This window comes from Penicillium roqueforti (genome assembly GCF_015533775.1).
Source record: "Penicillium roqueforti strain LCP96 04111 chromosome Unknown scaffold_01, whole genome shotgun sequence".
Lineage (NCBI taxonomy): Eukaryota > Fungi > Ascomycota > Eurotiomycetes > Eurotiales > Aspergillaceae > Penicillium > Penicillium roqueforti.
In genome coordinates, this window is record NW_024067565.1 from 3,201,115 (window position 1) to 3,229,055 (window position 27,941).

General features: G+C 49.5%; 11 protein-coding genes across 11 annotated transcripts; 4 read left to right on the forward strand and 7 right to left on the reverse strand.

The window, feature by feature from the left end:
• Nucleotides 1-503: 503 nt before the first annotated feature.
• LCP9604111_241 (uncharacterized protein) lies at nt 504-4,677 on the forward strand (the record flags this gene model as incomplete). The annotated part of the gene is made up of 3 exons (XM_039068556.1): nt 504-890; nt 956-1,270; nt 1,330-4,677. 3 exons carry the CDS (start codon nt 504-506, stop codon nt 4,675-4,677), a joined length of 4,050 nt encoding a protein of 1,349 aa, XP_038932789.1.
• Nucleotides 4,678-4,900: 223 nt separating this feature from the next.
• Nucleotides 4,901-6,819, reverse strand: LCP9604111_242 (uncharacterized protein; the record flags this gene model as incomplete). The annotated part of the gene is made up of 2 exons (XM_039068557.1): nt 4,901-6,621; nt 6,690-6,819. 2 exons carry the CDS (start codon nt 6,817-6,819, stop codon nt 4,901-4,903), a joined length of 1,851 nt encoding a protein of 616 aa, XP_038932790.1.
• A 345-nt stretch (nt 6,820-7,164) lies between these two features.
• LCP9604111_243 (putative endosome-associated ubiquitin isopeptidase (AmsH)) lies at nt 7,165-8,825 on the forward strand (the record flags this gene model as incomplete). Its single annotated transcript, XM_039068558.1, has 2 exons — nt 7,165-7,299; nt 7,371-8,825. The coding sequence occupies 2 exons, from the start codon at nt 7,165-7,167 to the stop codon at nt 8,823-8,825; spliced, it is 1,590 nt and encodes a 529-aa protein (XP_038932791.1).
• A 503-nt stretch (nt 8,826-9,328) lies between these two features.
• On the forward strand, nt 9,329-10,527 carry LCP9604111_244 (putative oxidative stress response protein Oxr1; the record flags this gene model as incomplete). The annotated part of the gene is made up of 2 exons (XM_039068559.1): nt 9,329-10,329; nt 10,383-10,527. The coding sequence occupies 2 exons, from the start codon at nt 9,329-9,331 to the stop codon at nt 10,525-10,527; spliced, it is 1,146 nt and encodes a 381-aa protein (XP_038932792.1).
• Nucleotides 10,528-11,190: 663 nt separating this feature from the next.
• On the reverse strand, nt 11,191-12,009 carry LCP9604111_245 (uncharacterized protein; the record flags this gene model as incomplete). Its single annotated transcript, XM_039068560.1, has 1 exon — nt 11,191-12,009. One exon carries the CDS (start codon nt 12,007-12,009, stop codon nt 11,191-11,193), a length of 819 nt encoding a protein of 272 aa, XP_038932793.1.
• Nucleotides 12,010-12,536: 527 nt separating this feature from the next.
• Nucleotides 12,537-13,028, reverse strand: LCP9604111_246 (uncharacterized protein; the record flags this gene model as incomplete). The annotated part of the gene is made up of 1 exon (XM_039068561.1): nt 12,537-13,028. One exon carries the CDS (start codon nt 13,026-13,028, stop codon nt 12,537-12,539), a length of 492 nt encoding a protein of 163 aa, XP_038932794.1.
• Nucleotides 13,029-13,360: 332 nt separating this feature from the next.
• Nucleotides 13,361-15,882, reverse strand: LCP9604111_248 (NADP-dependent oxidoreductase; the record flags this gene model as incomplete). Its single annotated transcript, XM_039068563.1, has 4 exons — nt 13,361-13,392; nt 13,443-14,409; nt 15,395-15,641; nt 15,722-15,882. 4 exons carry the CDS (start codon nt 15,880-15,882, stop codon nt 13,361-13,363), a joined length of 1,407 nt encoding a protein of 468 aa, XP_038932796.1.
• Nucleotides 15,883-17,875: 1,993 nt separating this feature from the next.
• Nucleotides 17,876-20,445, reverse strand: LCP9604111_249 (uncharacterized protein; the record flags this gene model as incomplete). Its single annotated transcript, XM_039068564.1, has 3 exons — nt 17,876-18,694; nt 18,750-20,314; nt 20,427-20,445. 3 exons carry the CDS (start codon nt 20,443-20,445, stop codon nt 17,876-17,878), a joined length of 2,403 nt encoding a protein of 800 aa, XP_038932797.1.
• A 566-nt stretch (nt 20,446-21,011) lies between these two features.
• Nucleotides 21,012-22,241, reverse strand: trm10 (tRNA (guanine(9)-N(1))-methyltransferase; the record flags this gene model as incomplete). The annotated part of the gene is made up of 1 exon (XM_039068565.1): nt 21,012-22,241. One exon carries the CDS (start codon nt 22,239-22,241, stop codon nt 21,012-21,014), a length of 1,230 nt encoding a protein of 409 aa, XP_038932798.1.
• A 220-nt stretch (nt 22,242-22,461) lies between these two features.
• On the forward strand, nt 22,462-23,122 carry LCP9604111_251 (putative NADH-ubiquinone oxidoreductase subunit GRIM-19; the record flags this gene model as incomplete). The annotated part of the gene is made up of 4 exons (XM_039068566.1): nt 22,462-22,512; nt 22,607-22,713; nt 22,850-23,002; nt 23,074-23,122. 4 exons carry the CDS (start codon nt 22,462-22,464, stop codon nt 23,120-23,122), a joined length of 360 nt encoding a protein of 119 aa, XP_038932799.1.
• A 649-nt stretch (nt 23,123-23,771) lies between these two features.
• On the reverse strand, nt 23,772-27,931 carry LCP9604111_252 (karyopherin MSN5; the record flags this gene model as incomplete). Its single annotated transcript, XM_039068567.1, has 9 exons — nt 23,772-24,457; nt 24,530-25,125; nt 25,181-25,323; nt 25,382-25,640; nt 25,706-25,809; nt 25,866-26,090; nt 26,144-26,215; nt 26,264-26,388; nt 26,443-27,931. The coding sequence occupies 9 exons, from the start codon at nt 27,929-27,931 to the stop codon at nt 23,772-23,774; spliced, it is 3,699 nt and encodes a 1,232-aa protein (XP_038932800.1).
• Nucleotides 27,932-27,941: the final 10 nt, after the last annotated feature.

Consider the following 27,941-nt stretch of genomic DNA (forward strand, 5'->3'; position numbering starts at 1 on the left):
TCGATAGCACGTGAAAGTCGACTCGACATCTCCTCGGAAGGTTCAGGATCACCAGACAACCTGTGAACTTGTGGCTGATGCATATGCAGCAACGCCCAGCTAATTTAAGACCTACAGGGGTGGTGGTAAGATTTTTCTTCCCATGTACGATACTATCTTAGGAAGTGCCTTTATGGATACTATTTTGGAGATATGGCAAGATTAAATCACACTAAACATAGCCCGAGAAACGGGACAACAGTTGGTCGCTTTATACTCCTTAGAACGGTGGAGGCTTAGCCCGCTGGTGTGACAGCCACTAGCTCAGCCTCGGATCATTCACCTGGGCATACGGCTCAAGAGAAACTAGTCCACACCTCCGTACCGCTCTCCCGGGACTTTTCCATCTGTAGGTCATAAGGCCGCGAAATCCATTGTCCTACATATTTCTCCATGCCCTTGGATAAGAGACTTGGATACGCAACCCTTCCCTCCCAAACGTTTTGTTGAATTTTACGTCAAACATGGCTACATATATGGCACCCATTCCTCCTAGCGGACAAGGCCTAACGGCAAGGCTTGTGCGCCAAACAAAGATTCCAAAGCCCGATAAGCACGACGAGAGCAAGGCCATTGACATTGTAGCCGTCCACGGCCTGGCCCCTTGGGAGTCTTATCCTGACGCTTCCTTCTGGCTGCGCGATTTCATTGCAAAGGACATTCGTGGGGCCAGAGTATTTACATTTGACTACGATGCCAAGGCAGTCTGGTTATGCGAATTGCCTCTGAAGAATATCCAGGATGTGTCCAGGGCCTTGCTTGGCCAAATTGTTGCTATTCGGGAGGATGTCCCCGAGACACGGCCTCTAGCATTGATCTGCCATGGCTTCGGTGGCTTTATTGTTGAATCGGTGGGTCTTTGTTTCAGCATTCCTTTACTGGGGTATTATATAGCTAACAAATTCCTGGAATAAAGTGCCTGAATGATGCCTTTTCACAATTCCCAAATACAATCGATTGCACTCGGGGAATCATCTTCCTTAGTACCCCACAACGTGCATCACCAGGGATCACGTGGGCGACGCTCTTGCTGCGTTGCGCGAGAGACAGTATACGTACACCTCCAGGGCTGACACAGGCTGAACTGGCATATTCGCAAGACCTTGTGTGGGCAAAGAGAAGTGGAGTTGTTTTATGCGATATCTCCGAGGGCTTCAAGGCAAAGGTTACCAAGAGGATGAAATTGTTTTTCTGCTACGAAGATGTTCCGACATGGCCACAGCAAGAATGTGTAAGTTCTAACTCACAAGCTCTTGGGTAAAAAGGGTGGTATGCTGATATTGCCTATAGAGTTTGAACGAGTATTGCGCAGCTCTTGGTCGTCGTGGCGAGAAGGTCGAGTTGATGGCGGGTTGTAGTCACCTCTCCGTGGCAAATTTCCAAAGTAGGGAGGATGAGAACTACAAGACAATTATCTCTGCCATCAAGAAGATCCGAAAGTTGGCATTGAAAGACACAGCACCCACTTCATCTGGACTACACGAAACGGCTCAAGAAATTCAGAACCTCCAGGTCATCCAGTCATCCCAGGCCACGAGTATACATACCGTCCAGAACACTTCGGTCTTGAACCAACAGAATTTCAGCATGCAGAATGCAGTCACGGCTACCCACAATACATTTGGTGCTCGTGAATTAAGCCATGGTTCATCGCAAGGTACCATGATAGCGCTCAAGAAGTCAGGACCGGCCTATGGCAACATCCAGGATGCGTCAAGAATATATTCCGCCACTCCACAATCCTCGCAATTTGACGCGAATATGATGAAGATTCGCAGGCGTCCTGTTGGACTGTCCCCTGTCAATCAAATATCAAATTCACCTGGTCACGAATCTCAGCCTAACATACCATCACAAAATCTTCAATTTACGTCGGGACAATTGGGACAGCAAACACAGCACTACGCCAACATTGCACCAATCACTGCGCTAGAACCGAAATCCTCCACCAAATCAGGCAAGAAGCCCAAAATGCCACAAGAAGCCGGCCCTCCACGTCCCGCAAAACTACCATTGAACCCCGGAGATGCGGCACCCAGACCAGCAGTCGTCCGCCAACTTATCGGTAACGAGGGGATGCTCTCCACTTCAAGCAACATTCACAGAACAGACCAGCAAATGCATTATACAACCATAAATAGCATGGCAATGAGTTCATCCCAACACATCTCTCCGCAGCCTAGTTCAGGGACATACAACTACCCTCCAGTCCCGCATCCATTCCCCACCAATCATCCTATGACTCTTACAGCTGGAGCAATGCCTGTTCAACTGACATCCCCACAGAAAGTGACAAAGCCGCCGAAGGCATCCTCAGGCGAGCAACGCCCCGAACCTGCAAAGCTACCAGGGACAAACCCGATGCCACACCAGATCCGCCCCAATAAGGTTGATTCGGGAGTTAGAGGACCTCCGATCCCGACTACCACAGCTGGAACCATACCCAAAGTCGCTCCAATGCAGGCACCCCCCACCGTACAGCAAGGCCTGCGGGAACTGCAGCTACAGCCTAGCTATACTCCACCCCCCAAGAAGCCCGGGTTTTTCAAAAGGATTTTTTCGTCTAGCAAGGAATCGGCACCTGTCCCTACCACAGGAGGTCCTGGAGTGCGCCCGGGAATACAAGTCGGTCCACACCAGCCGTCCGGGCAGACCAGCTGGGGAGGCTCTGGGTTACACTCGGGGCCACAAGTTTCACACCAGCCGTTGAAGCCGTCCAAGTCATCCAAACCTCCATCTGGACCTACCAGTTTGGGTGGCCCTGGAGTATACTCGGGGCCACAAGTCGGTTCACACCAGCCACTGAAGCCATCCAAGCCTTCATCCAAGTCTCCACCCGGGCCTACCAGTTTGGGGGACCCTGGAGTACACTCGGGACCACAGGTCGGTCTTCAGCAACCGTTGAAGCCGTTGAAGCCGTCGAAGCCGTTGAAGCCGTCGAAGCCGGCCAAGCCTTCGTCCAAGTCTCCATCTGGGACGACCAGCTCTAGTGGCCCTGGAGTACACTCAGGATCACTAGGCGGTCCACATCAGCCGTTAAAGCCGTCAAAGCCGTCCAAGCCATCTAAGCCATCTAAGCCATCTAAACCATCTAAGCCTTCATCCAAACCTCCGTCCGGGCCTCCCAAACTGGTCGGCCCGGGAGTGTACTCGGTATCACAAGGCGGTCTACACCAGCCATTGAAGCCGTTAAAGCAGTTGAAACCGCTGAAGCCATCTAAGCCATCTTCCAAACCTCCGTCCGGACCGACCAGTTTGGGAGGCCCGGGAGTATACTCTGGATCACAAGGCGGTCCACACCAGCCATTCAAGCCGTCTAAGCCGTCTAAGCCGTCCATTTTGGGAGGTTCTGAAGTACACTCAGGATCACGAGGTCTTTCGCAACAGCCGTACAAGCCATATAAGCCGTCCATGCCGACCAGCTTAAGGGGACCTGGAGTACACTCGGGATCACGAGATGGTCCATATCAGCCGTACAATCCTCTATCACATACGCACTTGTCACCCTATGGCCCGCCGAGACCGGGACAAGGCCCATTGATACATGGTCACAATAATAATGACCACTTCGGGCCAGGGCAACATCAGACTTGGGGTCACGGTGATGGTTTTAATTTTGCACCAGGTCAAACTTCTAGTCACATTACTAGTAATATTCCAGTCGAACCTCCAGCTAAGCCCACGGGTTCGGTTGAACCTACAGGTCCAATCAAACCTCCAGGCCCAGTCGAGCCTCCAGTTGAGCCCACAGGCCCAGTTGAGCCCACAGGCCCAGTTGAGCCCACCGGCCCAGTTGAGCCCACCGGCCCAGTTGATCCCACCGGCCCAGTTGAGCCCACCGGCCCAGTTGAGCCCACCGGTCCAGTTGATCCCACAGGTCCAGTTGAGCCTACAGATCCAATCAAACCTCCAGGCCCAGTCGAGCATCCAGTCGAGCATCCAATCGAGCCTCCAGTTAAGCCCACTGGTCCAATCAAGCCTCCGGGTCCAGTCGAGCCTCCAGTTGAGCATACAGGTCCAGTCGAGCATACGGGCCCAGTCGAGCCTATAAGTCCAATCAAGCCAATAGGTCCAGTCCAACATACAGGTCCGGCTGAGCCTATAGGACGCGGTTTCACTCCTGATGAGAGTCATGGCCAGGCCTGGAAGCCCGATCACAGTCGCAATCAGGCTCACCAGTCCCAGTCCCAGAATCAAAGCAGTCGAAGTGGAAATATAGCCGCTGGCCTTGCAGGTTTAGCTATAGGTGCGGGTGGTGCAGCTTTTATGGTGGCTTCCATGGGCCAAGGCAAAGAAAATGACGAAAGCAATGTTAACGATGACAACAACCACGAAGGCGATGATGACAGTGATAGTCAGGGAGAAGGGGGAGGTGACAGTGACAGTGACAGTGACGGTGACAGTGATGAAGATGATAGTGATGGTCAGGAAGCAGTGGGAGGTGGTGACAGCGATGAAGATGGAGGTGGTGACAGCGATGAAGATGGAAATGGTGACAGTGATGAAGAGGATAGTGATGGGCAGGAAGAAGAGGGAGGTGGTGACAGCGATGAAGATGGAGATGGTGACAGTGATGGAGAGGATAGTGAAGAGGGAGGTGATTACAGTGATGAAGAGGCAGATGGTGGATGGTGGTAGTGATGGAGATGGAACGTAGCCCTAGTTTTATATGTCCTTGCATCTATCTGTATGTCGATGTTCATATCTGTACTCCGTATTGACAATCTTCACTTAATGCGCTCATACAACCCTAAAACCCCCAGACAATTATGTATTCCCATCCTTGTTTACATTCTATAAAATTCTATAAATCCTTTTGTCCAAAATAATATACAGTTATATACACAGTGCCAATCAGGCCCTATTTGATCTTCAAGCCAGTAGGGTTATTAGCCCCATTGCATAGCTGCGCCTGGGTCAATGTCCCACCCAGAGCTCGGCTGAAGGAGAAAGCAGGGAGCTTATCCGGAAGCTTCTCATACTTGATCGCGATATCCAACAGGGTTTCTGCGGAAAGAATGCGGAGTCGAACACCGCTCAAATCATAGTCCACGTTCTCCTGGTAGCTGAAAGCTGGGTCTGAAGTTGAACCATCTGGCAAGGGCATCGGCCCATAGCCAGGCTTGAGTCTTCTTTCGGCAAAGTTCGCAAGGCTTGGAATATCCCGCACATGACTATTGATAGTCTCATTCGGGAAAAGTGTTGTAAGGAGTTCGGCAACCGGCATCTTGTTGGACACAAATGCTAACAGTCCATAATACCGGTCGAGGACTGGTTGTACCATTGCGCTCGGTAGGTCAAAGGCCTTCTTCAGAACGGGCGGGTTAGGGTCCGCTTCGAAATATATGACTCCGCGCCCGCTCCCACGAGGATAAATCTCCTCTGGGTCGATGTATAGGGGTTCAAATGGTCGTCGGTCATGTACCAGGCCGCCATTTTTGGGGGCTTCAACCGAGCGGAAGCGAAGATCATCGATTGTGAAATTATGTTTTTCCCATATTGTCCAGTGAGAAGTTGAGATCAAAGTAGTATAACTTGATTTGAGAGATATTATCTGATCTTCCAGAGCCTTCAGACTCTCAACACTCTCCTTAGGATCCGCAGCCGCACGTGCAAATGACCGGCCCAGTTCGTCAAGCTTAATGATTATGTTGACAAGCTTTTCGCGAAACTGATGGGCTGAATTTTCCCTAGTGAGGTGCGTGAATGCTATTCCTCGCCGTCGAATGATGGCTTTGATATTGGGGTCTGTGGTCTCGTGGCTCGAAGAGAGACCCAACTCGTCTGCTGCCGCGATGTCCGCCAAGAGCCTCTGGTGAACATCACTAAGCACTCGCGGCTGGTTTGGTATTTCTTTTTTGCCGCGGTGAACAACTTCTGGCACCAGCTTTAACGGAGGAAGCTCTCTGTCAGGTGGAGTGATAATATTATTCGCCGCAGCTCTTTCAGCCACGAGCTTCCTGTTGTCATTTAAGTAATCCCAGCCTTGCCATCGAAGGGAGTTTTCAGTTTCAGCTGGAGTGGCAATCTCTATGTTGTGCAAGCCTATGGTCTCCGCAAATACACCAGTTCGTGTGCGCTCTGTAGTGGACCGAGGTAGCATATTCGAGACTCCATTGAAGGGCAATGAGGCAATGACTCGTACGGCCCCGTACAAATTCAACCCATTCTGTTCTAAGCAGCTTTTCATGAAGCTGAGAAACCAGCGGTTGGGTTTGAAATGATCCGTCGGAGAGACAGCATCAGGCAGATTAGCCATGATGAGAAGTGTATCGTTCCTTGGTATAATCGCAGAGCCTTCTCGGTTTCCAGGCCCTTGTTCTGGAAGATGAGTTGCAAAGAATTCAGACCAATCGGCTTTCCCATATATGCGATCATCGACGAGCTTATAACACGGCTTGCTCTTAGCGAGGCGTGTGAGAAGGCCGTGAAAGGCATGATTTGGTTCAACAAGAATATGGCGACGTGGTTTAATGAGTTCATTCAGTCTAGATGAGCAGAAACCACCCCCGGGCCAAAGGTCCAGAATGTCTACCGGCGGGTTTCGACGAAGGTAGGGAGATACGCGCTCGAAAACATGGTCTGCAAAGTTCAAGGCGTATAAGCATATTTGTACCCATTGTGTATAAGAGCTGAGATTCAAGACTTGCCTAGTAGCCCTGGACTCACGTATTGCGGTTGATCCTTGGTTTTCCCACGTTGAAGGCGGATCGCCGAGTAAAGCGCCTCCGTGACCGGAAACCGCGCCAGCGGCATTCGCTCTTTCCTGATTCGCCTCATTATAAAGATCTGGCAAATGCCAAGATGATTCTTGCGTATGGCATTAATGGAAGGAGAGTACTAATTGAAGGGAGAAATGTGAGGGAATCCCTCGAAATTTCTTTGACGTTGAAGAGCGGAGAGCGGAGAGACCAAGCTTCCCGCTCTCTCATCCCACCTCTTCTCCCCTCACCAGGTTTATCTTCCAGGTCGCCTAGATGCGGCTCCCACAATTGCCGCTGGTCTTTCCAGGTTTCGGAGATTCCTATCATCTCACTATGCTCTTTGAGGCTTGATCCTGGCTCAAATTCATCATTTTGGCTTTCTAATTCTCGTCTACCCTTGCCTTAGCGCACCTTTTTTGTTATGGCTTCCAATGCGATAGGAGGTACTGCCCCTCAAAGTGTTGAGCATATTACGCGGATAGCACAGAACTACGAGTACAACTCTTCAGTTCCTCTGCGGTACTGGCTGAGGACCGCCGCGACGCTTTTACGTGAGGTTGGTTATACCTGTTGCCTGCACGTGGATATCGATTACTGCAGACTTGTTGACTTTTCTTCATTTGTTAGGCTCACATTTATGAACGCGAAGGACACGATGAGCAAGCCTATCTCATTCTATTTCGACACGCTCAGTTGATCCTGGTCCATCTTTCCAAGCACCCCGATGTCAAAAAGAATGAGGAAGATCGCAAGGCATTGGTGGCAGCCGAGAAAGAGGTTGAGAAAAATCTTAGCAAGTTGGAGATTCTGCGGCCGCGTATCAATAAGCGCTATGAGCGTTACACTCAGTTGATGCGGGAGCGCGAATCTCGCCAACAGCCCTCACGAGCCAAAACCATCCCCGAACCACGCGAACAAGTTCCGGATCCTGCTCTCGCCGGCGTGGCAGAGCCTTTGGAAGCTGGAGAGAATCGAGATCTCGCCGTGCAGTTAGCCCAATCAGAGCTCAATCGCCGAGCCACCATCCGAAACTCAAAGGGTCTTTCTGGGCCATCTGCCGAGGAGATTGAAACACGTCGCGCAGCTGGCATATGGAGGGAGTGGGACCATTCTATGAAATCGGACTCTCGCACGGGTGATCGCGACCACACAAATCAACCTTATAGTCAAACCCCCGAAGAGTCCGAGGTTCCTTCATCGGCTGCTTCTGCGTACAAGTATCCAACTGTGCCCCGTCAAAAGCCCCTGGAACCCACTGTGTCTCCAGGCCAAATTGCCATACTCGATAAGAATGCCGAACGCTTTGCGCCTCCGATATTGCCTCCCAAGGAACACCTTGAGCCTAGCCGGGCATCTATTATCGATGATTCTACAACGGCTGTGGTGCCATCGCGACCGGCAAAGGTATTGCCAGGCCCGGTGCTGCCTGAGAAGATCCAACCTTCTAAACAAACCACCGCCACGCGTTCAGATCTCGATCCCTCAAGTTACACCTTCAAACCCTCCGCCTATCTCGAAAATGGCACCCCCTTGCGCTCGGTATTCTTACCAGCGAACCTCCGATCCCGCTTTTTATCTATGGCTGCTTTTAACACCCGCGCCAACCTTGAGACATGCGGTATCCTGTGTGGTACTCTTGTTTCCAACGCGCTCTTCATATCTAAACTGGTAATTCCCGAGCAGACATCGACGTCAGACACCTGCGAGACGGTTAATGAATCCGCCCTCTTCGACTACTGTGACTCCGAGGATTTGATGACGCTCGGCTGGATCCACACACATCCGTCACAGACCTGTTTCATGAGCTCCCGTGATCTACACACACACTGCGGTTACCAAGTGATGCTCCCCGAGAGCATTGCCATCGTGTGCGCTCCGAGCAAAAACCCCGATTGGGGCGTATTCCGGCTGACTGATCCCCCGGGTCTAAAAACGGTCCTGAACTGCAACCAGACCGGTCTGTTCCATCCACATGCCGAGGAGAATATCTACACCGGGGCATTGCGACCAGGACATGTCTTCGAAGTCAGTGGATTAGAATTTGAGACGGTTGATCTCCGTCCGGATGCCTTAAAGAATTAATAGCGTTGCGCTTGAATTGTTCAATACACTGAGATACCATCATCGTCGCATTGATCTGGCTTTTTTCGTGTGACATTTCATATCTTCTAGAAGGGTCATGCCATTTCAATAGCGTTAAAACTTGCTATCATGAGTTTCCAATTGGAATATTTCCTTTCTGATCCATATTGAAGACATCAGCATAGAGTTGGTAGGTTCTGCTCAGATATATAGCCAAGTTCAACCTTATTTGACGACATTTATGTTTTCAGTGACAATTAGTGTATCAAAATACTATTTAGTAAGACAATTGCAACTTATATGTGTATTTGATCTCATTCCATAGGCTTGAGCCCAATACTTCATTGTTTTCTCGTAATCATGCCACGCCTTACAAGGATGGCCAGGTGTGACATCTTAGATTTCCCCACATGATAAGTCGATAACCATCTCAACTTCCCCTCCGCATTCGTACCTCTACCATCAGCTTAACATCCTTCGTCAATTGATTTTGAATTGCACGAATGTCGTCCCCATCACAAGAAAATATCCCCTCCGACACCCCCACCTCCTCCACCTCCACTCCAGGATCACCGTCCCAGGCACCCACAGAAAAACCACCCTACCAATCCGCTGCCTCCTACTTGTCCTACCCAGTCAGCCACGTCGTCTCAGGAATCTATCGCCGCATAGCAGACCCAGAGCCAACTAAAGAAATGCCCTCCGTCATGCCATGGTCGCGGTCCTCCTCATCTGAAGCGTTCACACCGCACCGAACAGCCTCACCCTTCCAACCCCCACCACTCACACCCCTCACCCTCGGGATCCCCACAGGGGCCGACTCGCTCCAGCAGCAACTCCTGACACGCCCACTAGCAGAAGAAATCCGACTGCTAGTGCCGCCCCGTCTGCAGCTCGCCGAAACCTGGCGTCTAGCCTACAGCCTGAACCGCGACGGCGCCTCCCTTTCCACCCTCTACGAGAACTGCGCCGAGTTCTCGCACCGCAGCCCGCGGGCGGGCTACGTCCTCGTAATCCGCGACTCCTCCCCCTACAGCTCCGTCTTCGGCGCCTACATGACGGACGCCCCACACCCAGACTCGCAGTTCTTCGGCACAGGCGAGTGCTTCCTCTGGCGGGCCAGCGTGCTCCCGCCCCCGGCAAGCTTCCCCCTCGCCTCACCAGGCGAAGGACCCCAGTCTGAGGAAGCCCTCGAGCGCGCTGGCCTCCCCCCTCCCCCCTCGGCCGATACCACTACCGCCGGCCGCTGGAGCACCCTGCGCAACGATAAGTCGAAACCTGCGCGGGCGGAATCGCCGGCTCATAATCTCAATATGAATATTAAAACTAATCTCGCCGCTGCGAGTGGCGGAGTCCTGGCGCCTCCTTCGCCTTCCTCGATCCATAGCCCTTCACCGAGTGGTGCGAGTACCCCCGAACGCATTCGCTTCAAGGCTTTCCCGTACAGCGGGGTTAATGATTACATGATTTTCTGCGAGACTGGATTTCTCAGTCTAGGAGGCGGGTAAGTGGTTGATGTTGCTAGAATATTTATTTTTCTTGGCTAATATGACGTAGTGACGGCCACTACGGACTGTGGCTTGACAGCAGTCTCGAAAAAGGTGTCAGTTCACCCTGTCAGACTTTTGGTAACGAGCCTCTCTCCGATGAAGGCATCAAGTTCGATGTACTTGGAGTGGAGGTGTGGTATGTCGGTTCTTGAACAGCCGCATATGTACAGCCTGACGCCTTACACTTGATGTATAAAGAATGCCTGTGTCGGAGAGGACATACGTATGGAAGGGATATCTATTTTGATTTAGACAGGGCCGACAGGAGCGGACTGTGGCATCCATCGAGATTGAAGACCCGGATCAGGAAAAGTAGTTCATCTTAATGGCCCTTCAAATACCCAGACGGCGATGTGGTGCTGGCCTCCCTGCATTGTTGATTCTGCTATTGACATTTGCCTTAATCTAGTGTTGCTTGTTTTGCCTAATAACTTTTGTCTTGAACTTTGGATAATTCACACAAACAGCTTTGCTTTTTTGTTATCATCAAACTAGATGTATTTTCTGGATGGTTTCACTCTTATATGGCAATTCTTTCACAATACCGTCACTTGCTACTCAGTGTTAATTCAGTTACGCGTCAAAAAGCACTACTCAGATCGAAAGTGAGGAATTGAAAAGTAACGGTTTCTATTGCTGATTCAGGAATTCTGTTTGAAATCCCTGAACCAGGTCAGGAAGGCTGCTTCGAACATGGTCCACAAGAAGACTGCTGAGACGACGCCGCAGGTTGCCAGCCCCCACAAATTGCCGTGTCAGTGTCTTCCAATCTCCTCGGTCGAAGAACTCCTTCTCCTTCTCCTCCCTCTCCTCATCTAGCAAGTGGCGTGTCTCGGAAGACTTGGTACACACCAAGTGCAACCCCAGTGGCACTTAGGATGCCGATCTTTGATGGCATTCAACCATAACGCTTCCTCCTCTGGCTCCTGGAGTGTGTCAAGATGGGTGATGATTCCCAAGATCCTTCCTCGGTTAGGATAATACTTGTCAGCGAAGTCGATTAACTTTTGAGGGCAGATGTCGATTTTGGCGGAGACCACGGGGAGGATGATGCACCGTTGATTCAGCACGTAGTTTTCAATCGTCCGACGACCAGGAGTCTTCTCTCGACCTCCATTGTCTATGCCATCTGCGAAGAAGAGCCTGGGCATGTCGATGAGAGTCAGGTCAGGTTTATCGGGACCAGAGACCTCAACTCTCATGACATCGTCACTGAATCCATCCTCGAGGGAGAATTTGACGAGTTGCGTTGCTTGCTCAATCAGCGCGACTGACTGCTCAGTGTTGTCGTGAACAGGGGGATCAAATGATTCTAGGTGCCAGAGGTCGCCTTCGCTTATTCTCGTTGGGCCAGGCCGGATGCTCACTTTGAAGTGAGGTGTTGGGTCATAGCGTAGTATGATCTCAGTAACGAAGCCAGTGTAAAAGTCATTCCTTGATGGAAAGCTCACGCCGGAAATTGATTCAATAACAGAGCGTTTGGCGTTGGACTTGGAACCACAGATGATCATCTGCGGCAAATGGACATATTTACTAACACTGACGGTACGGAGTTCGTCGACGATGTCAAGGATACTGCCTTCTTCTGTGTATGACTGAGGTGGAGCTTCATCTGGCTTGGCCGGCATGGACATGGTAAGGTTTGGATGTAATAGGTATGTTGGAATGAAGATGGAACGAGCCGTATGTATTTGATGGCAAGAAGGATGATGAAGTCATGAAGATAAAAGATGGAAAGAAGAAAGGAAGGGAAGAAGAGTCCATCTTATATATTGGCCTTATACGTTTAACGTTAACAGCGTGCGATTCGGCGACTCATGCGAGTCATAGATGATGGTTATCGCGATGATGCGATGCGATGGACGGTCATGCGCCTTGAAATGCCCTACTCCCGCGTTTTCTTTCACACTTCTGGTTAAAGCTATTAGTCGTTTGTTCCTTGCTCTACTCAATGGTATGTAGAGACAACAATGCTCACGTTTCTTTATCCCCGAATGGTAATTAGGGCATTCCGGACTTTATGTGAGAGCAAAATATATTGGACGATATGCTAACTTTAGGGACTTTAAGAATAATTGCTGCTTAGTATCTAAGACCTCTGTTCGCTTTGCATTTCTTTGTGAACTAGAGCTATAAGGACTTCGGAGACTTCTCAACAGCCTCAGGTGCTCGCCGCCTTATCCAGCAAACCACGATCAAAGTAACAGTTCAGCTGCCAGATTTGTAGGCCATCCGTGCCGCATCCCTCCTCGGATTTGCCAATCTCATAAACAAAGGCTTGGGGCAGAGGTACTATTCCCCTTCCACCTTTGAGATGCAAGTTGTTCGTGGTCTCAATAATCACGGTATGTTTGCCAGACGTCTCATCGCTCAAAACGACGATTGAAATCACGTCATGTGCACAACGCTCAAACTGTCCGTAGAGATCGATGTAGTAATCCCAGATCTCTTTGGCCCCATGGATGATAGACCGATCAGTGTTCACCAGGGTCGCACTGGAGGCGTAATATTTGGTTGGGGGTGTGGTCGTCTTAGCAATGCTGAAGTCCACTGCATATTTCATGTACCATGAGAGGACTGGATTGGTCGAAAATACTGAGGGTGGGTTGGCGAGATTCAAAGGCCCTTTGACCACGGTAGTAGTGACACTCATGGTTAAGAATATACCCAATTGAAATATAGGCTGTGATCAATGGAGAAAAATCGTAAGAGAGAGAGCAGTTCAAATTATTAGTATCTAAAAGGAATATCATGATATCAAAGCTGTTATAACCCTCGGCTCGTCGTCGGGATGATACCGAGGAACATCCGACCTCGGGACCCGTGAATCTCGGGAATCCCGACTCAGGATGACGTAACCCGTATTGATTCAAACACACCAGCATGAAGGCAGAATTGAATTGTAAGGCAGAATTGAATTGTAATCAGGGGACCAAGTTAAATTACATTTATATCAGCTATGTACCATGGATATCTTGGTAGCTTTCAAGGAGCTTTGACCTCGACAAGCAGTTTTCCTGCGAGATGTTTAGTATAAATTCATTAGTGTGCAGAAATCAAAGCTTACCTGTGTTTACCCCCTTATACAGTTGCATCAAGGCAGTTTCGGCTTGGGATAACCCGCCATGCACAATGGTTTCCCTCCGTTGCAGTCGACCCTCCGCAAGCCACTGGCTGAGCTTCCGTCTGATCTCAGGTTTCTTATCCATATGATCGAAGACAATGAAGCCTTCCATGCGAATCCGCATCCTCCATATCATCATGTAGTTCTTTGGTCCTTTGACCTCCTGTTCATTGTACTGACTGACTCCACCGCACATGACAAATCGAGCGTTTTTGTTGGCACAGAGTAGAGCCAAGTCGAGGACTTCTCCTCCGACATTGTCATAAAAGAGGTCGATCTTTCCTTGCATCAAACTCTTGAACTTTTCGGCGAAATCTTCGCTCTTGTAGTTCAGTGCCCCGTCAAACTTGAGGTCCTCAACTAACCAACGACACTTTTCATCCGAGCCTGCGATTCCGTACACAGTGGCACCGTGGATCTTTGCAATTTGTCCAGCGATAGACCCAGTCGCCCCTGCTGCTCCAGAGACAACCACAAAGTCCCCAGGCTTGACATGGCCAACCTCAACCATGCCCCAGTACGCAGTGATTCCTGTCAAGCCAAGGACGCTGAGAAAATCGGTCAACTGGCCTCCATCCGCAGGATCAGGCGTAGGCACGGATTCCAAAGAGCTCTCATTGATAATTGCCTGCTCAGTCCAACCTACCATACCGAGAGCATAGGAGCCAACTGGAAACTTCTCTGACCGCGAGGCAGTTACACGGCCCACAGCGTAGCCACGCATGATTTCGCCAATTGCAACTGGAGGAATGTATGAAGGTCGATCGTCCAACCACCCACGCATCGCAGGATCCAGACTTAGGTAAAGGCTTTCCAAGACAACCTCTCCATCTTCAAGTTCTTCCGAAGTAGGAGTTGTATGCTTTTGTACAGCAAATGTTTCCCCGGGGACAATGTTTGTCTCCGGGCGCTGTTGAAGATGGATTGCGATATGTTCGGAGGACATCTGTAGATAAACTTGATATGAGTATGATGAAAATCAAAGCAAGGCCTGTAAAACCGTACTGTTCAAGTAGTCGCTTATGCGACAAAAATATATTTCAAAGAATTAGGAAGCGATAGCCTAACACCGTTGTACAGAGAGAGTACGAAGTAGACAAGAATAAACTGTTTCTTTGGCCCCTTCGACAGGACATACCGCTTTATCATCGACTACGCGCTACCTCGGGAACATCCCGAGATCCTCGGATTATGCAGCCGCTTTACCCGTACGGAGTAACTATACGGTTGGGGTGTCCCTTCAACAATCCCCTATATATATAAGCTTATATAAGTCATATAATGAATAACTATCTACGTCAGGATACATCTGTTTCGATACGGCATATGATCATCCGGCAGATAGACTTCCTTATAGTTCGGGACCCCCCAAGGATCCCCGGCGATCTAGCATCAGGCCCCTAGGTAGTAACCAAGAAATTGCTACCTATCAGCGGGTACATGGTTCTATTCTGATAACTAAGACAATTGTAGTATTAAATTAGCCAGCTGAATGCTATGGGTCCGACAAAAGATGAACCATGCCATCAAATCTCCTCCTTTTCATCTTCTTCTGCTTCTGATCCATTACCGTCGCCTGTGACGTGCCGGGTCTTGCAAGATAGAAGAGTGCATTAAATTCAGAATAACTAAGATAGGGAGAGAAAGGAAGGAAGCAAGTTGCAAAGTGGGAATCAGCCAGTTCTTATAGCTGAGTCCTGACCGCTTTGTAAACGATGCAAACAACCAACTCTCGCTTAGCAATAGCAAACAAGCAAAGCAAAGCAAACGTTGGATCGTAACATCGCTGAGGGGACATCACCTTCCCCTTAATCAGTCACACCTTGGAAAAGTAGCCAATCATCATCAGCGAGCTCCGTGTCTGGGTGATCATGTGTTGGAAGATCCAAGATTACCGCAGTGTATTCCTTCGTGGTTGCCACTGGGATGGGCCATGACCATTTCGCAAGCATATTGAGCATGTCATAAAGCTTGCCCTTGTCGATAGTATCAATGTACGGCGTGTCCTCGGGCGGTATTACGGCGTATTCCTTGAAATCCAAAATGCGGGTGAACTGAACATGGAGTTGCCCATCAAAATATCCAGCTAGGACCCGAGAGTGCCAGGAATAGACGAGGGTGAAACGTCGCCGGTCTCGATATCTAGATGATGAAACTGGATCCGAAGGTCTAATTGTTTCTCATCAGAGATGACTGGATTGTAGTCAGGTGAGTAGAAATACAACGATTTCGGGTCCGAAGGAACAGGACGTAGGGCTCGGAGAATAACCCAAATCTCATTGCCGGCAAGCGCAGGACGCCCCTGGCCGGTGTCTAGCTTAGGACGTCCCTGATCGGTGTCCAAATTGAAAAAATGATCCAGGTCACATGAACCAGTTTCCATGTTGATGATAAGCGTTAGTTTGTATGAGAGTGTAGTAGAAAGACACAAAGAATGGGTGACGAGGCTGTGCGGGTAAGTAGAAGAACACCAATCGGCGTGAAAACGCTGCTAAAAAAAAGGTGAGTCCTTGAAAACGAAATCCCATCTAGATTCTACGTCAGAATGGGATACTAGTCCTAATTCGAACATTCATGCTGCTGAATTCGGTAAAGTAGGTTATGGTCCTCACTGATCATCACGTGATGGCTCTGAGCAACTCAGTGAGTCTCCCGGACTGATATTGACTCGAGCCTGACTCTAAGCGCCCTCATAAAAGCGGCAGCTATGATAGGAAAGCCCCAACTGACAGAGATGATCTTTACTTTTCGCGAGCTCTGATTCGGGGTTTTGATATACTAGTGAGCGCATACTATTTGCAGTTGACAGGAATTCGGTTGGGATTCGGATGCAGAGGTTCTTTGTGAGGTCATTCTGATGCAGAGCTGTCTGCAGTGCCCCTGGATTGTATAAGCTTCAGCTACTAAACCAGATTTGGTGCCTTTCTATAGACATACACTTCTCTTTGATCATTTCATTTCGGGGTGTCTCATCACCTACTTTCATATAGTAAACATATATTTCTCTCTGATCTCCATATCGCCAAAATGGAGCAACACGACTTACTATTCATTGTCGATGCGTCAAGCCATGAAAACTGCTATCTAAAATCGCTGAACATCTCTCTCCCTCAAATAATTTCGATTTCCGATCAAAAGATTCTACATAACTAGGGAACGCAAGTGCCATACGGCCGTCAAGACAGCTCTGTCGAAACCAAGGGTCTCCTGCTCCAACCGTCCAGTGTAAAAAGTGCTCAAATCATATGATCTGGCCCGAAGAATACAGGCCTTCCGCGTTCAAAGAGTCAGACTTCATCTGCCCCTCTTGCACGTCAGGCCTTGTCCCAACAGCCAAGATTGAAGTCACACCATATGCACTATCAGCCGAGAACACATACTCCTGGCTAGTCCAAGATGCAAATGACCAGCAAGCATGGCCCTTCCGGGACGACTCCATCTTCCAAACCATCAGTAGAATGGGCAGTGAAGGATTCCTTTCCAGAATCAGTCTTTTCCCTTCATCTAAGTCCCAGCTACGCTACAATGGAAAACTGATCCACAATTCTAAGGCGCTAATTTCAATCCTCCAGGACCGAGTCGCAATCAGCAAAGCAAGCAACGCAAAATGTTCGATGTGTTTCCATAGATATATGTGCTTATACCCAGCCTGTGAACGGGATGGCTGCCGCCAAAAAATGTGTAGCGTCTGCCTGTTAGTGTGGTACAAGTTCAACTCTGCAGGCTGTGTGATCAACCCTGCGGTGCTGGGATGTCCGTTCTGTCGTCGATACCCCACTCTTCGCCTAGTAGTGAAGTATGGATTGGGTATTCATGCAGTTGAATATTTTTCCCAAGCAGTCGGTGGGAAGGGAAAGTTCATTTACGCATGGTGCAGGAAATGTAATACTGCCAAGGTGGTGATGGAGCGGAGTTGTATGCTTAGCAAATTTCTTGAATTAACGGACTGGGTTTGTGATGAGTGTCGCGAAGCTATAAAGAGAAGGCAGCGCCAGACGGTAGATAATGACTGACGAGGTTATCAATGGACAAGAACCCTCCAGGATAAGTAATCAATGGGATATTTCACTTGTGAATTGTCTGAACTAGCTAGCTACCTTGCAGGAAAAGATCTCGTTTAATGAGTACCACCCTTGAGCTCCAAACTAATATCACGTAAGAAAAGGACTCTCAAACAATGGGAGACAAAGTACTGAATGTGAAGAAGACCCCATGTACAGGAGATCTCCAGCGGCGTTAGAAGAGCAGAAAACCCCCCGCAAAGAAATCACGGTATTGGAAAGACGGGAAAGCACAAAACATCAGGGGGTATGGGTAATGGTACAAAAATAGGAAAATGAGGGGCCGATGAGAGACTGGGGAAAAGCATTTGCAGACTAATAAGGCGAGTTGACAACTTCATCCCTACCAAGACGACTGCTCCATCCACTGCGCGCACGGTTTGGTGTGGCAGGACCAGCGATGCTCTCGCGCGTAGGCTTCATGAAGGTACGCTTGGCGACCATGTTGACTTCGTTTGGCAGAGCAACGATGACATTCTTGTCAGAGCCGAACCGGAAGTTATCAGCCATGACATTCTCACCATACCGCTTGATGGTGTACGGGTCCTTGCGGTTGGCAATAACCTTCTTCATACTCCATGTAATGATGAAAGGACCGGTAGCGGTGACGATGCTAGTTTCCGTTGAGTCGACACCAGTGTTGAAACGTGCCGTGGTGAACGAAAGAGGCTGTTTCGTCTCGTGCTGGAACTGGGCAACGTGTGCGGGCTGCAAGCCAAGACGGCGGGGTTGAGGCTTTGAATCCTTCGCGAAAGCACGCTCGAATCCGAGCTTGCCCTCATTTTTGCCTTCCTTTTGAAGCGAATCAATGAGGAGAAGATAGGTACGGCAAGTTGCCAGCACCCAGCGTCCATCTGCGGACACATCAAGACCGATAATTGGCTCGCCGAGAGCCGGGATATGAGTCTTAGCATTGATGCCCAGACGATCGAACATGCGGATGTCACCCTTGTTAGAAGCGACAGCAAGGTATCCTTTCTCAGTAGTAGCCATAGCTGAGAAGTCATTCTTGCTGGCGTATTGCTTGAGATCAGAATCGACAAGCTTGTTGCCAGAGAGACGAGGGTCGATGCGGAAGAGGGCGTTCTTGGAGACACCAACGAATGGCTGCGCCGCGGTCATTTGCGCGAATTTCTGCGTGTTTCGTTAGTTTATCCAGAGATAGATTTCAGATGGCGAGACAACTTACATTCTCGGGAGCGAATGTCTCCACGGCGATATCGTCATGGACCTTCCATTCGTCGATGATTTTGCCGTACTCCAGATCCATCTTGAACAGCGAGTTGGGATCATCTCCATTCTGAAGAATCATATTCTGATCCTCAGCATGAAGCATGACCTTCTTGGGGCTGAAGAGTTTGCCATTAGGGGTCTCGACCTTTGAAATAGTCGTGGAGAACTCAAGGTTGTTGTGAGCGGTGTGCTTGAAGACACCGATCTTGGACCCACGGACAACGAATGATCGATCATGCTTATAGCCAACTGCCAGTTGTGAGTTGATGTTTCCGTCTGCGTCACGCGTGACAATATCTTCTTCCTCTTCATCGCTGTCATAGTGTTCACTGCGCTGAGCATCGTCCTGGTCGCCATCGTATTCCTCTTCGGCCTCTTCTTCTTCTTCCTCGACCTCTTCCTCTGGCTTGTCTTCGGAATCTTCCATGGTAAGGTCCTGGAAGGCATCAAGAACATAATCTCTGTCATTCTCCTTGACTTTAGTCCACTTCAACTCGTTCAGCTGTTCCCATAGCGCCTGCATCAGACCCTCCTGGAACCGTTCTTCCGAGGCTTGGTCCTTGAATCGCAGGAGCCATGAGTACGCCGAGCCATCTTCACTGTAGTGGTTGAAGATGAATGAAAGATACTCGAAGTTAAAGACAGGGTTGATATCGGCGACGACAGCTTGTCCTAACCACTCTTTATCCTTGCCAGAAATCTGGAGCCAGTACTGCCAAGTACCAACCTCTGAGACAGTCGCAACAATTTCCGACTCCTGGAGCACAAAGTTTCCAGTGGAAAAGTCGAACAAATGCAGCTCGGCCTTTTCCTTGCAGAGAATCTCCTTGGCTTCGGGGTGGGCTGCAGACGGCGGGGCAGTAGTCGGTTCCTCCTCAAGAGTGGCAGTCTTGATCTGGCCCTTGGACTGAGCGTATTCCACGTCTTTTGTCATCGCTGCAACTGAATCCTCTGCCGTGAAGGAATTTCTGGTCGGCGAAGAGACCGGGCTCGCAGTTGGAATGGGCTTCTCTTCGTCGTATGAGAACTCCTGTAACTCTGCCTCGGTAGCCCTCTGTGCGCTGCGACGGTGCTTGCGTTCGTATTGACACTGGAGGGCGGCAAGCTCGAAAGTGGCAACTTTATCCGCTGGGACCGAAGAGTCGCAGATGAATTCAAAGAGATCACCAGCGTCGCCGCTCAGGTCATCCCAGGCCAATATCTTTGCGCCTCCGTCGCGGAGTTCAGAGCGAAAGTGGAGGGTCTGGTCCAGGAGGAAAACCTTCTCGTCCTTATCGAGGCCGTCGCCGGCGCCTTCCTCGCCGTCGTCGTCCGCAAGTTCTTCCTCGCCCTCTTCATAGGCTCTCTGGATGACAAGCTGGTATTGGAAGTCCTGTCCGGTACGTCGGATCGTGGCAGCGGCGTCCTTGAAGATAAGCTCAGAGTAGCCTTTAGGCGACTGTGGGCGGACGAGATACAGCTCGCCTTGGGGGATTTCGATGATGGTTTCTTTCGAAGCGTCACCAAACAAAAATTTGCTCACTATTGAATTAGAAGAAGAGGCGGAGATCAGTTTACTAGTCAAAATACTAAATAACAGAAAAATGGCCTTATATGGAGGAGTTTGGCGGGGCAGGAAAAGCGCGTTGCTTACCGTTGCGGAGCATAAACATTGTTGCGAGGGGCAGCTGCCAAACAAAAATTCGTGAGGCAGTTGAGAGGAGGAAAAGAGGTAAGAAGAACTGAAGGAAAAATGAGATAGGAAAGAGCGGAAGAACCAGGCACCGTAGCAAAGCCTCTTCTGCCTATGAGAAAAGGATAGGAAGAAGCAAAAGCAAGTCTTCTCAAGTGCAATAATCACAATGAAAATCGCTTCCGTCATAGATTGCAGGGTCGTGGCTGTTGTGGCTAATTGCTGAGGTAAGCATACCGCCTGCCTGGGCAACCTAGTCCGGAATAGGCAATATGCTTTCTACATTCATGGTTCATGGATGTTCTATCATTGTTCACTGTCTTTTGTTACCTTCTAGTCAGAATTTACAGAGCTGGGAAAGGTTAGTGAAGCATTAAAAAGGAACATTAAAAAGGCATAGCAGAACTCAAGTAGATCACACCTTGTACACGACAACCGATACCAGACTATTGATCCAAGCTTATGTTCATCCATGGATATCTCAACCGCTGACTGCCTCCCTTTGGGCATTAAAATATGTACAACATGTTCGTTGGATAGTTCACACTATTCTTTCTCTTCGTTTTCGTCCTCGCTTCCTTCCTCAAAAGCTGCAATCTCCTCTAGCTGTTTCATCTGTTCTGCTTCGGCATCTTCTTCGTTCACATCTTCATCACCATTCTCGACATCTTCCTCGCCCCGCTTCTGATCTGCCCTCAAAGCGCCACCTTTCCGGGGAGGGATAACCTTCATGAACGCCTTGCCCCAGTCACGAAGTTCCAACCACTGAAGCATAATCTCAATGACATGGTTGGTGGCCAGTACCGGACGATGGGCCATTTGAATGTACTGCCCGATAGGCAATTTGGCAGTTTTGATGCCCTTTGCAACCGCTTCCTTGTAACAAATTGCCTTGTGTCGGTTTTTATCCACTAGCGCTCCAACAATATAAGTGCTGTAAGGCTTCAGCTCAGTCAGAGTATTCTCACTATCACTGCTGAGATATATGATTTCACCGTCCTCAGGCTTCGCATCAGTTTGTTCAGCGAACGGTCCGGCGAGTTGACCTCCTCGCGGGGCTGTCATCTGTTGTTTGGCCAGCTCGCCAGCACGTACAAAGTCATCCTGTAGAAAGCGAACCCGTTTCCAGTTCTTGTGGCATGCCAGTACGGTGTCAAATCGCTCCTTCAGTAATTTGTTGAATGACGAGAATATCATGTGCCCATTGTAGAGTGCGCGGCTGTTGTCCGAGTATGAGCGCGTGAGCTGACCAGCTAATGAGATGCGCTCTCTATCAGACATCAGATCGTCGTAGCCGCAATCCATGACGAATGTAAGAGGTAAGAGTGTTGACTTGGTGTGCTTGGCTTTTTTGCCCCGCCATAAGACCAGGAGCTTGTTCGCAGCTTCCTCGCCGCCTTTTTCTCGTGCCTCTGCAATCATAGCTTTGCGACGCTCTCGCTTTTGTATGATCTTGTCCTTCTTCTGGGACTTTTGAAGCGCGCGCTTTTGCTGGTGAGCTTCCGCACGGCGTAATTTCTTCATTTGATTTTTCGACATTACAGCCGGGGCCCCCTGAGCATCTTGAGTTGTAGGTTCATTGGCAGTTTTTGTATCCTTGTGAACTGTGAATTCCGAGAGATCGAGAGGTTCGTTGCCAATCTGAGCGCACGCGGGCTCCGGCTCGTTGCTGGCAACATCATGAGCGCCAGTCATGGCCGGGCTGAGCTCCTCGTGGGTGGTATCTTCGTCGTGATCGAGTTTGGCTAATTTTCGAGGCCGCTCTTGCTCCTCCATAGTGGTATAGTGGAATTGGCAAGCAAAAAATAAAGGTGGGCTGTCGACTGTAGATCAAAAGTTCAAAAAGCGCCCGCCCCGAAACTCATCGACCAATGACCTGCGCCGCAGCCCTCATTACTGTGCACAATCCACGTGACTATCCAGACCCAACTTCTCCAATCGTCACAGCGACTCCACGCTATCCCTCTAAGCCCTTTACCCGCTCATTACCGTCACAATGCCTCAGGATATGCCCCCAGCGGGGGGCTACGCTCAAGTCCAGTACAAGGTAAGCCATGCAACCGAGTTTCCGGGCACCCAAGGCCCTGCGCACCCAGCACACAGACATCCAAGCTAACGGTTTCGTTTCTTACTCTTCATAGCGGAACCTCCCTGCCCGCGGCTTCAAGCCCGCCTACTACATGATTGGCATGCACGTTATCATGGTCTACGGTTTCTACAAGTACTTCCACGGTGTCCGTGAGCAGCGGTACGTTTCATCCAGCAAGAGACTCCCTTCCTGCCTCCGATCGATCCGAGAGAACGAACTGCAATTGGAACCCGATGCGAACCTGCTAGTTGAAGAAATAAGCGAATTCAATGGCTGATATGTGTTTTAACGATAGTGAGCTGGCCCGTGAGAAGATGTGGTCTCGTCTGCACCTCACTCCGCTCCTCCAGGCAGAGGAGGACCGCGACCAGGTCCGTCGGCACTACGCCGACAAGGCGCGCGAGAAGGAGCTTCTTGGTACCAATTCCAAGGTCTACAACTCCGACCGGTATGTTTCATGAAAGCGCAGTTGGACGCTATGTCATTCTCGGTTTATACTGATTTCGCTTGCCTTGACAGCTTTATCCGCCCTACCTTCGCCTATACCCCCTCCAGTCTCACTCAATAGACAGCCTGACAATGTCACCCTTATTCTGAGCGATATTGTACCTCCGTTACCTCCTTTTGACTCTGTATGATGCCGGTGTTTTGGGATGCTTGGTTGGGTGACCCCTTGCCTCCATGGTATACGGACTGAACTGGGCTTTTCTGATCGTTTGTGGGAGAGCTAGAAGCATTGTGGTGGAAGCTGGGGTGACCTTCTCGAAGCGAATTCGAGGAGAACATTGTAGATATTACTTGCCTAGTGATGGCTTCAGTTTGGTCTTTTGCAATATGTCTTATTTCTTTGCTCGTTCAAAATCTTCATACCCTGTTAGAACTACAAATAGGCCGATAGTAGAGAAAGTTATATATTTGTGTCTAATAATATGTGTTTTTTATAATATCGTCTTGCGAAGCGCCGCTGCTTGCTAACGACGGGGGTAGTTGATAAAGCTGCAACGCAGATCTAGACAGAAAGCAGGGCGAAATGTGACTGCGAAAATAGGAGTCGGACCGCCAATAGTGTACAGAATAGAGAGGGACCATTCATCGTGTAGAATGAAGATTAACAGGCCCAATAGCACCACCGCATATCTAGAATGAAGATTAACAGGCCCAATAGCACCACCGCATATCCCAACCTTTCGCAGTCCAGAAAGCAGATGATGTTTGGCCTATCCAAATAGATCAGCAACACCACCAAGATCGGGACCATCATTAATATCGACACGGTGGTTCTGCTGCTGAGTCTCCATCTCATTGGTCATGTACCTCTCCTGCAATGCTGAACGAGCCTTACGACGTTCCTCGCGAGAACCCAGCATCTTCCCTTGCTCGGCAATACTGATCCCACGCAAGGGCTCAAGAAGATCCAAGACTAAACCACGCTGCAGCCTTGGTGAGGTAGTGAGATGAAGTGCTTTTTCCGTATTGATCACTTTCGCTGCGCTAATTCCTGGCAAAGTCAGGAAAACAGCACGAGGGGTCTCGCTGCAGAAGCTATAGAGACACCAAATTGATGCAATTAGCTGAGCCAGGTCCTTTTGCATATCGACAAAGTATGATTCATGTACGGATGAAATGCACGCTGTGAGGACATCAGTACATATGAACTCGCGGATGGTCGCGATGGTTTGGGTGTCCTGGGTATCGTTCGTGGGCACAAAGTCTTGCAGAATTGACCGAATGACGCGGGTGATAATGCTACCGCTACGCGTATCGCGCATGCGAAGAGCATGCGTACAGAAGAGCATGACTGGCTCAAAGATCTGGGGGGAGGAGAGGACGAAATGGCGGATAGAATCAGAGAGGTTCGGTGTCGGCAGGGGTGCGCTAGGATCCGATTCAGTCCCATCTGGGTCTGAGAAGTCACGTTCCGTCAGTATCGAGTGGTTTATCTCTATTCGTAGCTGGCGGGTCAGGGAGTGTTTACCACCTCTCTGTGGATCGAATAGACTGGCTACCATGATCACAGCAGAGTAAGTCAACTGGCGAAGGACACTTTCGGACTTCATCTCCGTAGTGAGATCTCCGTCCGAAATTCCATTCCTGCGTTGTTCAATGATTTCCCATTCTGTGGTGACTTTACGATCAATATTCGTGAACAAAGCCGATAGCATGGGAGGCAAGAATTGGCTGCGGAATTGCACAGGGCAGTCGTCAATCAGACAACGCGAGATGTTGAGAAGAACTGAGAACTGGTGGGAGGATAGATGCGGTGAGTCAACAAATAATGCTTCAGATAGGGGTCCTGGGAGTTCGGCAAATCCATAGAAGTGCTCTCGCATCCTGCTCATGCTGAACAGCATGGAGTAGCATGCTTCGCGGACAGCTCTGACTTTTCCTCGAACCGATGATGCAAACCCTTCAAGTGTAGACTTTGATGTTGTGATTCTGGCGTAGAACTCGTCGCGGCTACCGATAGAAATACCAGCCTGCCAAAATCGATCTGTGAGGATACGTTCGACTACCGGTTGCATGCCTTCGACCATATTCCAATTGGCAGGATTGTGGAAGGCATGGGCGTGTCTTAAAATTAAAAGTTAGCTTGGTGGCATGAATCAGCATTAGCATAAATAATTACCTGACAAGCTGCAGCAGAGTGGGAAGAATGAGAGGGATCAATTCGTGCCACATATCGCAGGCGATCACATAGGCTGGCGCAGATTTTTTGACTCGATCTGTGGAAACGGCCAACATAGTCTTAGTGCCACGCAATGGCAACAGCTAGAATAGAATGAATCAGATTGGCCCTAGCACGGGGAATGAGATTTGTACTTCTTACCTGGAACTTTCTGGTCATCTCTTCTTGGACTAACCTTCCTTCATTATCCAGTGCAACCTCGGACCAGTCTGCCAGTTTCTGTGCTTGTTTAGATTGCATGTATGGACCGACATTTTCCAGTCCAAGCATATTGCAAAACCCGGGAAAAGTGGAGCTACTCTGGCGAAATTGGTCGTCTTGCCATGACTCTCGGATGGGTTGGAGGAATGCTTCAAGTCGGTTTTGGCGCAGATAAGGATCCGCATTGATTGCGCGTTGCCTGTATTGAGTCAGTATGAAGCAATTTTAGATAGAATAGACAACAGGAAGGGGAAGAGGAGTTACATAATGATGAGCAAGATAGAAGTCAATTCCATTTGCAATTTATCATCGACACGGTTAGCCAGCGTGATTTCTTTGATCTTTGGCTCGAGAAGGTCATAGAAGGTCTGCAGTGGGCAAGGTTAGAGAGTACTGGACGATCGGGATGTGGAACATGACGTACGTAGAAATAGTCTGCATAGCGCATAGCCAACCGACGAAGTTCAGAGCTTGCCAATCCATGAAGCTCTTTGACAGCCTCGGAATACAATGGGTATTCAGAATGATCTGGTAGGCGTGACATTAGAATGTGTTCCAGAACCTTGAGCGCAAATCCTGGATGATTGTCCAAAGCCCTTGAAGAGATGTCGACAGCCAATTTGATGACTCTTTGTTTAAGGACCGGATCCTATATGAACAGATGAGTTGAGAAATCCCTTGGGTTTGGGAAATATGACATACCTCAAAAGACCTTAGCATCAGACTTGAAGCCCAGTTTTCCACCGCATGTTCTAATTCCATTCGTTTAGATTCCTGTCAGAATTAGCAACCGATGATTCATTTTGCGCTTCATCCTCTTACATCACGTTGTGGTGCTTTTCCGTGAGCCGAAACCCACTTGTTGTAGCCCTTGATGACAGCCTCTACCACTGCGAACTGAGCATCCGCTCGCATAAGAGGAATCGAGGATTTGGTGAAAGTTTCCACTGTAAAATTAATGAGTCGCAAAGTCCATAGCTCATTAGATTGTTGACACTCACTGCTGAATGGCTCAACGCCGCTATACAAGTTGTCGAGATTGGTGTCCACCCGGGCCAGAATTTCACGCACCGCTTCTTGGGGCCGCTTGAAGGTGATAATTTCGATGATCGAGGAACAGTAACGGCGGTAATTGCCAACAAATGCATGTCGCTCGGGAACTGTATCAATGTCCTCGAGTAAGAACTGCACCGTGGGATCATCGGATTCAGTCGGGAGACACTCCCAACGAAGAAGCCTCTGGGTACAAATGTTCAAGAAGTGGGGAGTTTGTTCTTGCACAAAGTCCATGTTACTGATTTTTGAGTGCTGTAACAGTCTGGACCAAAGATGCAAGCAAGGTATGGAGACCGTCAGGCTCTGGTGTTGCATGATGTTGACCATGAATTGCAGGAATGGCGGCAGGTTCAAACGGTCCATGGTAGAGGCCAAGAACTTGGCATCTTCCAGGCATCCTGCAATATATGAGACCATCTCAGAGAGCTTTTTGGAGATAAGATATTTGGGATCATCAACGTCATCCGGTCCGACGATTGACCATTCGTAAAGCCCCTGAAGAACAACAAGGTATTCTGACTCAAAAATCAGACATACTAACTCGTGGGAGTCTTCAGTTCCGATGTTGGTCCTTCCATAAAGTGCATGAAGTGCTTCGATTGCAGAGAGAACCACCTGCTCATCTTGACAAGGCAAAGCCCGGAAAATGCTGGGAACAACCTGGGAGGCAATGACAGCTTTATAGACGGACCATGACAAGGCAGATCTCAAGGTGGCCAGAGCCTTTATGGCCGCATCACGGGCCTGTTTGGAGCTAGAGACATTCTGGACGCAATTGTCAAGAAATTCGCGGATTCGAACGAGCCAGCCCTCCTCACCACAACGTGGAATGGTGGGGTTAGTTTTATCCCCAGTGATTTGCTCTACGATGCCTGCAGGGGTAAAGATCTCGATAAGCGACCGATTGAGCTCACCTCCCCGTAGTGACGAGGCAATATCTTCTCGGAAAAAGACATCCTCGGAAAGAGTCTCAAGAACAGCGAGGATAAGCTCTTTATGAACGAGAGATGCACCCCAGAACTGAACCATGTTGGCATCCATATCCATCCAATCCAGCCCCCAGGTCTTCTTAGCAGCCTCGGCCCACAGCTGGGAGATCTTATTTCGGAAATAGGCAGGGTCTTCGGGGCGGACGTTCTCGGCGAGTTGCAAGATCATCATGCGTAAGGTCTTGGCTTCTTCGGGATTGGTGAAGTTGTATTGGCGAAGAACGTGATCGAGGAGAGTCAGACCGAAGTATCGGACAACGGGCTCATACTCCATACGAGAAGCCAAAAGGAAGCCATTTCGCGCTGCGGAATCAGACGCTTTAAGGTTCTCCACGAACTGCGAAGCCTCCTTTCGTATGTCGTTTGACGATGCAGGGTTGTGAATGAGTTGCAGGGCACGGATTATGTCGGCCATGCCGCCTTCCGACAACTCCTCCGCAGCCATCTTGTCGACG